At 39.7% G+C, this 10,226-nt stretch overlaps 2 protein-coding genes across 2 annotated transcripts in view; both read right to left on the bottom strand.

The window, feature by feature from the left end:
- LOC115226493 (zinc finger protein 271-like) overlaps positions 1-10,226 on the bottom strand; it is a 21,706-nt gene that overhangs the window by 10,343 nt on the left and 1,137 nt on the right. The gene's annotated exons all lie outside the window — the stretch shown is intronic.
- Positions 4,073-5,050, bottom strand: LOC115226492 (caspase-3-like). Its single transcript, XM_029797487.2, has one exon. The coding sequence runs from the start codon at positions 5,048-5,050 to the stop codon at positions 4,073-4,075; it is 978 nt and encodes a 325-aa protein (XP_029653347.2).

Genomic DNA, 10,226 nt, shown 5'->3' with positions numbered 1-10,226 from the left:
CACACATTACACACACACACGTACACACACACACAATCACAAACACCGTACACACACATACGTACCACACATACACACACACTACACACACACCACATACACAAACACACAATACACACACACATTTACACACACACACACATCACACACACACACATACACACACACATACACCCACAACACATCACAACCACACCACACCATACACCACACACACATACCACAACACACACACACACATACACACAACACATACATGACATTACATACACACACACGTACACACATACAACCACTGACTTTTGTGGGATGAGTTGAATATTGAAACCCTCGCTCGCAGAATGCATGAATGCATTTAGGTGTATGTGCGAGAAAATGGCTGTGAATGTGTGGGTGTGTGTGTGTGTGTGTGTGGGTGTGTGTATGTGTGTTTGTGTGTATGTGTGTCTGTTTGTGGTGTATGTGTGTGTGATTGGTTGTATGTGTGTGGTGTGTGTGTTTGTGTGTGGTGTTTGTGTGTGTGTATGTGTGTGTATGGGTGTGTGTTTGTGTGTGTTATGTGTGTATGTGTTTTGTGCGTGTGTAAGTGTGTGTGTGTATGTGTGTGTATGTGTGTTTGTGCGTGGTGTAAGTGTGTGTGTGTATGTGTGTGTGTGTTTGTGTGTGTATGTGTGTGTTTGTGTGTGTGTGTGTATGTGTGTGTGTGTGTGTGTGAATACAAATACATAAAACAGAACACGCTCGGGCACATGCACAATGTTACACACACACATACACACACACATACACACATATACACACACACACACTTACACACACAGACACGACCGCGCGCAAAATATTTCTGCATCTTCACTCCTCAATGGCCGGAACTTTGAGCTTCAAAATACGATGCCTTGCAGGTATAGAACATCGCAGAAGCTTTCAGTCAAATTTAAATATTTTAAGAAATTAAGAACTAGCGTAAAAGCAACTACATTATATTTTCGCCGGCATTTCAAAGATTTAATCTTAATAGGCAAAATTTATAAGGAGATCATCCACCAGATTTTAAAATTAGCAGAAAAATTGGAAAAGATATTTAGAAATTGTGCTGAGATAGAATAATACAGTGAGTAAGAAAGAAAAAACGGATCTTTTCAATTCTGAAGCCAGAACACCAGATCTTTCTACTAACTTAAATATTCTGAAACTTCGTATTGCTGATAGAGTCTAGCAAAACAAGGACACAGGTTGTGGAACTAGTTTATTTGAGAAAAATCTATTTTATGACTTTAATCGTAGATTTAAAACTGCGAATTAACCAATCAGATTTTGTTTTTTTTGTTTTCATGTGTAAAACTTGACTGCATTCTATTAGTGTGGACGTAGAAAGCGCTTTTGTGACGTACTAACGTTCGGAAAACTGTAAACCAAACAACAGAACGTAACGGCAGACGAAATACAGCTACGCATTCCCGGCGTGCTAACGTTTCTGCCAGCTCTTGCTTTTTTAATATTAAATTTCTTGCCTTTTGCACAAATAAATACAATAAGTGAAATGAAACGCATTAGCTAGAAACGAAATCTTGTTAGAAGCCTCGTCACTGAGATGCCACTTCTTAATAGCAAACGAAAGCAAGTACTAACAGAATGGAAACAGTTCAATTTAATCATGTGGCTTATTAACTAGTTTTAAATATGTCATTAGAAGGTGGCTGACTATAGGATCATGGAAACATGAGTACGTTAAATAATTAGAAGGAGATTTCACGGAGACATGCGGCTTGTTTACATTTAAGATGTTAATACGTCACCAAATTGGTGGTCGAGACGGAGTAAATAAAATAAAGCCGAATGACGGGAATCTCATTGGTTAAAAATTCTAATTATATTAAAAACGTTAAACTTAGAAGTTACAGTTTCCGTTTTCATCTGGTTTACAATTAAGTTTACTTTGACACATTCTACCAGTATACGAAGTTTCAAATTGTTTGGTTCAGTAGGAAAAAATTTGAAAAAACTGGTTCAGAATTGAAAAGATCCGAAAAAAACAATTTCTCTTCGGCAGAGAAAATTTTACGAATGCAGCGGTATATGAAAAGCGATGAAATAAAATGGCGCGCATATTAATATTGTTCATATTGTATATAAAAGAATGTTAGTCAATATTCAGAGTGTGAAGAGTATTGAAATTTAGAATGTTCCTAGAAGGCACTGGAGTTCTTGGAAATTTACGTTAGGAAATAGCGTTAGTGAAACATCTTATTATATGATATTTCTGGGATCTTTTCTGTTTGAACGGCATTTTTTCTAGCGGGTTATATGAAACTGTCACCCATAATTATGACCCTAGTATCGATCTATTACATTTCAATCGTTTTAGTTTTAGGGTTAGGGTAGGGGTAGGGGGAGGGTATCTTTTTTGTTCACAAATGAAATAATCCAATCTGTTTCTTAAAGGAGGGACATATTCATACGGCCAGAATGTTTTTTTAGCTCAATAGACGTCATTGATGGTTGAAAATTGCAGAAATTGAAGAAAAAAACAAACAATATCTTACAAACTATAGAATTTTCTCAATAAAGCCAAGTAGCTTGTTTACCAACCACATGGTTCCGGTTCAGTCCCACTGCGTGGCATCTGGGCAAGTGTCTTCGCTATAGCCTCGGGCCGAACCAAAGCCTTGTGAGTGGATTTGGTAGACGGAAAACTGAAAGAAGCCTGTCGTATATATGTATATATATATGTATGTATGTGTGTGTTTTGTGTGTGTCTGTGTTTGTCCCCCTAGCATTGCTTAACAACCGATGCTGGTGTGTTTACGTCCCCGTAACTTAGCGGTTCGGCAAAAGAGACCGATAGAATAAGTACTGGGCTTACAAAGATAAGTCCCGGGTCGATTTGCTCGACTAAAGGCGGTTGCTCCAGCATGGCCGCAGTAAAATGACTGAAACAACTAAAAGAGTAAAGAGAAAGAGTAAAAAGAGAGTAAAGAGTATGTACGAATTCATAAAATATCTTCTCTTGTAAATGCATAAGTTCCAAAAATATATTCTTTTAGTGTAATATTCACATCGAAAGGATATTCTCACGTAAGAAGATATTCTCACGGTTCAATCTTTAGCTCTTTCAGTTATGTCATCATACGCTGGGGGTTTTGTTCCAGCGATCTATTCCGGATTACGACATCTGATATTCTGTATATTGATATACAAAAAGAAAATTCTGGCATTTTATATTCTGTATATGATATTAATGGATGTTTTTAGTGTCACTTCTGGTTTGAATCGCAGAACCATTCCATGTTTCGAAGATCAATTTACCTTCATTCTTATACGACGTTCAACGCGGGCTAGCATGTGTGTGTGTGTGTGTGTGTGTCCGTATGTGTATGTGTGTGTGTGTGTGTGTGTGTGTGCGTGTGCGTGTGTGTGCGTATGTGTGCGTATGTGTGTGTTTGTGCGTGTGCGTGTGTATGTGTGTGTGTGTGTGCGTGTGTGTATGTGTGTGTGTGTGTGTGCGTGTGCGTTGTGTGCGTATGTGTGCGTATGTGTGTGTTGTGCGTGTGTTCGTGTGGTGCGTATGTGTATGTGTGTGTGTGCGTGTGTGTGACGTATGTGTGCGTATGTGTATGTGTGTGTGTTGTTGCGGAGCGTGTGTGGCGTATGTGTGCTATGTGTGTGTGTGTTGCGTGTGTGTGTGTGTGTGCATGTGTGTGCGTATGTGTGTGTGTGTGCATGTGGTGCGTATGTGTGTGTGCGTATGTGTGCATATGTGTGTGTGTTTGTGCGTGTGTGCGTGTTTGTGCGTATGTGTGGTGTGTACGTGTGTGTGTGCATGTATGTTGGGTCTGCGTGTGAGTGCATGTGTGCGTGTGTGTGTGTGTGTGTGCGTATGTGTGCATGTGTGTGCGTATGTGTGCATGTGTGTGCGTATGTGTGTGTGTGTGCATGTGTGTGCGTATGTGTGTGTGTGTGCATGTGTGTGCGTATGTGTGCGTGTGTGTGTGTGTGCGTGTGCGTGGTTGTCTGTGTGCGTGAGTGTATGTGTGCGTATGTGTGCATGTGGTGTGTGTGGTGTGTTTCTACATTACTGTGCATGTGACTGTGTTATGTATGTGTATTTGTATGTTCCTGGAGTTGTGCGTATTAATGTCGGCTTGCGCGGGCGCTTCTTTGAACTCCCATCCGTTTCCTCAAGTGGACTTCTGCTTCGCGTACGTGCTTTTGATGAAGCATTTTCCCTCCTCGGTTCAAACTTTAGCTGTTTGAGCAATGTCGACATAATCTGAGGCATTTGTTTCTTCTCCAGTTCGGGATTGCGATAAGTTTTGAATTCTGAAGAAGCAACATAGTAAGAGACAGCGGTTAAAAGTGTCAGGAGTTCACGTTCAGTGCCATATTCAATCAAAGCTTCACTTAATGTTTTCATAAAACACGTACCATTCGGTTTATTCCTGAAAGACGAATATTTATTATAGGAGGAATGAAAAACCAACAGATCAGGCATAATTGGAATATTGGATAGCGTTTCATTCACTTCTGTTTCAGGGCCATCAGTTACACAGAATCCTTCATCAATCTCTCCTCCACGACATGCTTGAACAAAAATTAATTTGGGTACTCCACTTAAAGATGGACATTTAACGGGTGTCAGGCAAGAAAGCAAATCATACAGTCCAACATCGCGGTCGTATGCACATAACTGATCGTTTTCCCTACCATGGCTCATAATTGCACAAACAAAGCAACCAACTGGATTACGAGTTCCAACTTCGTTAACATTTTTGAAAGCATTGAGCATTTCATCGGCTGTTTTATCTTTAAAAACTGTGACATCCCGTTCAGAAAATCCAAGTTTTATTAATGCCGCTATAAAAGCTTCTGTATCTTTTGATGAGCCTTCACGAGATTCAGGATGGTTATTTTTGAAATTTTCGTGGTTGAAGATGTAGGCTACAAGTCGCTTGTTATTTATATCATATTTAGCGAAACGTTTACTAAGATCTTCCTTAGTTGGGGAATGGGGCTGATCGCTTGTCCCAACGTTTTCACCTCCATCTGCCATGGTAGTCGATGTAAGAACGTGATGAGCAGAACCTGGTTCCGTTTATTATATATTATTTCTGTCCTCTCAAATTGCTATCAATGCGCATGCGTTAACGAAATCCAACTCCTCGCTTCCAACTCAAAATATACAAATGCATCAGAAATTCTCACCGTAATAATCTGCGTTTCTTAAGGACTCCACACCTTAAGGGTTACACGAAAACTGAGGGCTGAACTCATAGGCGAGAGGGTTAAACGTTCAGATGCACGGTGTTCGATGATATCGATAGAATGTCTTTCTTCCCTTATTTGGCATTTAAAATTTCGGCAATGTTTCGTTGATGGTTTAAATCTTCGGCAATTTCCGTAAGGAAATTTTTATTTCTTTATTTTATTTACGTCATTTTGTAGGCGACATTTGCTTAGAAATCGTTGAGGGAGGGGAAAAGTGAACCACACCGAAGAGTGCGTGCGCAACCATTCACACACACACGCACACACACACACACACACACACAAACACACACACACACACACACACACATACACACACACATACACACACACATATACACGCACGTACACATACACATACACACACAGTCACCACACACATACATACATGCATACATGCATACTACATACATACATACACACATACACCACCACACTCACACACACATACACACACACTACACACACACATACACACACATACATACATGCATACATACATACATACATACACACACACACATACACACACACACACACACACACACACGTACACACACATACACACACACGTACACATACAACCACTGACTTTTATTGTGGATGAGTTGAATATTGAAACCCTCCCTCGCAGAATGCATGAATGTATTTAGGTGTATGTGCGAGAAATGGCTGTGAATGTGTGTGTGTGTGTGTGGTGTATGGTGTGTGTGTGTGTGTGTTGTGAATACAAATACATAAAACAGAACACGCTCGGGCACATACACAATGTTACACACACACATACACACACACCACACACACACTTACACACTTACACACATACACACACACACACACACACACACACTTACAAACAAACCACACACACACACACACACACATAGACACGACCGCGCGCAAAATATTTCTGCATTTTTACTCCTCAATGGCCGGAATTTTGAGCTTCAAAATACGGTGCCATCAATTGCACCGCCGGGACCCTCTCCTTTCAGGGTCCTGAGGGAGATTCCAGAGTTCTACACATCTATCTCCAGCTCATCCCCTGGCCACCACGGCTTCACCTGCCCTGATGCCTTTTACCATAAAACAAAATCTGCCTTACGTAAACTTTCACTCTTCCTACTGCAAACATGTCATGCCCAGCCGAGACGCAATAAGGTGAAGAGGGCCTTCATACTAACCGCGACAGTGCAGCGCAGGGCCTCCACATTAGGGCTCAGGCAGGGCTTTGATATGTCGGTGGTCAAGAGCAACGCATTCCGTTGAATAGTTGAGGCAAGTGAGCACTGCACCTTACAATTTCGCTTGCATTTTGTGGTCACTGCCAAGGAATCTCCGTAGATGCTTCTCAAAGGAGGCAAAAGCCTTTCTGGCAGACTGTATTCACCACTTAACTTCCAAGTCAGAAATGTTAATACAAGTCAAAGCACTGTCCAGGGATAAAGCCCTCAGTCTACCTCAAATGCTCTGGAGCCCTCGATATAATATGGCAACTTGGTGGAATCTGGTAGAACACTGAATTGTCTGCCGAGGGCAGCACCCTGAACGCATTTCCCTGATTTTGGTGTAAGTACGAAGTTGAGCCAGGCTGAAGGGCTTCCCATCTATTCTAGTACGGTTGAAATCGCCCTTTTGCTAGTTGACCATCATGGTGCAACACATCTGGACGCAAACATACAAGAAAGCTTGGATAACACGCACCACTACTTCTCACCGTGGTTGACTGCAAACGATTCCCTAAATCTCCGCCAACCAAGGCGAGTCCTTCCATCCCCGCGATGTCAACAACCTTCTCCAGCACTTACTAAAGTATTTCTCCCATAACTGTGTCTGTGTGAAGATTGTGTCCATCGTTCATCTCCCTCACCCGGTGCCACATTGATTCTCTGGTAAGACCTGCTCTGAGATGTCTTTTCAGCCGGTTGAGAATGATCTTCGTCAACAGCTCGCCAGTAATGGCCTCATCTCCATGCAATCATCTCAAATCCCCGCTCAATCTCAACTTTCGCTTTTATCTCATTTTTATTCGTGTCCCATACGGGTCCACAAGATTTCTACATACACCACTCCGTGGGTTTATAAAGGTACGAGAGTATTTCACAATGGCGTCAATAAAGACAAGTGTTTGGAAATTGTGGTAACTGGATCACTCGTCTGTAAATATATTGGACCCCAGTTCTACACTTTCCATTACGAACGCCTCGGCTGTGTCTAGCATCCAGTCTGGAACCTGTTGCAGCCTTCCTATCTTCTGAGGGCTCTCGTGTAAATCAACTCCCCGGAAAACATTGATAAACAGCACTAAATGCTTTCTAAGATGGCGTCGTCCACGGCGATGACGCAGACGACAATGACATCATATATTGTACGTATGACATTTCAGCATTTCTTTAGTGCCACTTAGCTTTGTATTTCAAAACAGTTTCATTTTCCAAGGACAATTTACTTTCCTGTAAAAATGACGGTCAATTGCATGATAAACGCGATCGTACATGTGTGTATGTGTTGTGTGTGGAAGTGTGTGTGTGTGTGTGCGTGCTTGGTTGTGTGTTGTGTGAAACCTGTTTGGTTTTCTTAAGTGGGATCGTGCTGGGATGGGTCTGGCCAGGGATTAAACTTGGAGTATTTTGCTGGGATTAATCCAATGACTTAAAAGTAACATGTGGTTATGCCGCAGAAAAACGATTTTCCCCTCATTTAGCTGTTATTTCTAGCATGTTGAATTTTCTTTGAGGGGTCCATATTTTTCATCTTCTGTTCGGGCGAAATCTACGCGGGCGCAAAGACACATGTTCAATATGTACAACATTCGGAATTTCTTAGTTTTTGTAAGAAGAAAAATGTAGGAGGAATGACATTGGATCTTTCTTTCTGAAAGTTTAAAATTGAAAAAATCTATCTTTCACATTCGAAATCTCCGTTGATTAAGCAAAAAGTAAAATAAAAAACTGTTACCCCAAATCATAATCCTCGATAACAAAAAATAGGAATGCCTGAGAATTTTTGAAAAATAGAGAGAGTTGAGATAGGGGTACAACCGAATTGCGCCGATATTTGAATCAAAAAAGGGTCACACGAAAATATATCTGAAGGCTGCCCTCATAGGTAAGAGGGTTAAACGGTCAGATGCACGGTGCAAAATATCCGTAAAGAGTCTTTCTTTCAGTATTTGGAATTTAAAAATTCGGCAATGTTTCGTTGAGGGTCTAAATCTTCGGTAATTTCCGTCACGAAGTTTTATATATTTACTTTCTCGTTTCATGTCGTGTTGAAGGTGACATTTGCTTCGAAATCAGTGAGGTGGGTGAAAGGTGGAATAGAATGGAGGGCGCGTGCGCAATCGTACACAGATAGACACACGCACATACACACACACACACAAACACACACACCAGATCCTTTTGAAATTTAGAATTTAACTATAAGGCACAGGTGTTCTTAATAAAGGCACAGGTGTTCTTAATAAAAATTCATGCTGAGAAATACTTTTAGTTAAGTATCACGTTCATGATCATTTTAGCAATTATTTAGCTGAAAATATTACATTTATCTATTTATCATTTATGCTGTTGGTGTTACCTGTGGAAATAGTCATGTTATATATATGTATATATATATATGTATATATATATGTATCGAAATCTGCGATGAGGAATCGGTTTCTGACTGAAGAACGAAGGCTTTGAATGACCCGTCTGTCTCTTATGTTCGTCCCTTCGTGTATTTCACGTTATTTATTTATGTAAAGGTTTATTATATATATATCTATATCTATATCTATCTATCTATCTATCTATCTATCTATCTATCTATCTATCTATCTATCTATCTATCTATCTATCTATGTAGATATATATATATATATATATATATATATATATATATATATATATATATATATATATATATATATATATATATATATCATATATATACATATATATATATATATACATGTATATACATGAGGTTTTAAAATCTACTCCGTTGCATCTCTGGATGTGTGTGTTTCTAAACCATATTCTTTTCGTACAATATGCAGATGCGTCAGAAATTCTCACCGTAAGAAGTTCCATATCTATTTAAGGGTCCCACACCAGAAATATTTACTTCCTCTCTCAAAATTTTGGTTTTTGAGCAAGGTTGATATAATCTGAGGCATTCGCTTACAGCCATTATATTTTGAATTGGAATTCAAAAGAGGCAAGATAGTTTTAATCCGGATCTACCAGCATCGATTTCTTAATCTCACGACCAGCTTGACTAAAGATTAATTTAATTATTCCCTATAATGATGGACAGCAATCGAGTCCCGGGCAAGAAAGCAACGCATCTAGCTTCACTTCATCGTCGTATCCATATATAACATCGTTTTCTGCCCCATGATACAGAATTGCACAAATAAAGCAATCAATAATGATAACAGGATGATCTTCCTCAAATTCTTTCATCAAAGACGAGGATTTAAAAAGAGGACCTCAGCTTTTATACAGATGTAACAGTCGAACAAATGTTTGACTTCTGAATCTGTATAAAATCTGAGGTCATCATCTTGAAATCACGATTTTCTCAAGCCCTTTGAACATCTCCGTTTGATGAAAGAATTTGAGCAAGATAATCTTGAAATCGTTTTTGATTGCTTTATTTGTGCAATTCCGCGATACACGAAGGACAGACGTAAAAGCTAATACATGGTATTATTTCGTTGTCATTTCAGAGATTATCCTCCAGAGATTATCCTCCGGAGTGAAACAAATACCCAAAGAATTGAAGAAACGTTACGCAATGATGCCCAGAAAGTACAATGCAGTGAGAAAACAAAGTAAAACAATCTCTGTTTCGCAGACAATGTTTTACTAATCCAGCGATGTATGAGAGCACAGGAATAATATAACCTACATATTGATTTTCGTTAAATAAATATCCCCTAACATTTTAAGGTGCTGCTTCACTAAAAC

The sequence above is a fragment of the Octopus sinensis genome, linkage group LG30 (assembly GCF_006345805.1).
Source record: "Octopus sinensis linkage group LG30, ASM634580v1, whole genome shotgun sequence".
Lineage (NCBI taxonomy): Eukaryota > Metazoa > Mollusca > Cephalopoda > Octopoda > Octopodidae > Octopus > Octopus sinensis.
The sequence above is the reverse complement of the archived record's forward strand: the minus strand, read 5'-3'. Positions and strand labels throughout refer to the sequence as shown.

Coding starts and splice junctions, on each gene's coding strand:
- LOC115226492 (XM_029797487.2), bottom strand. CDS start 5,050: ATGGCAGATGGAGGTGAAAACGTTGGGACAAGCGATCAGCCCCATTCC.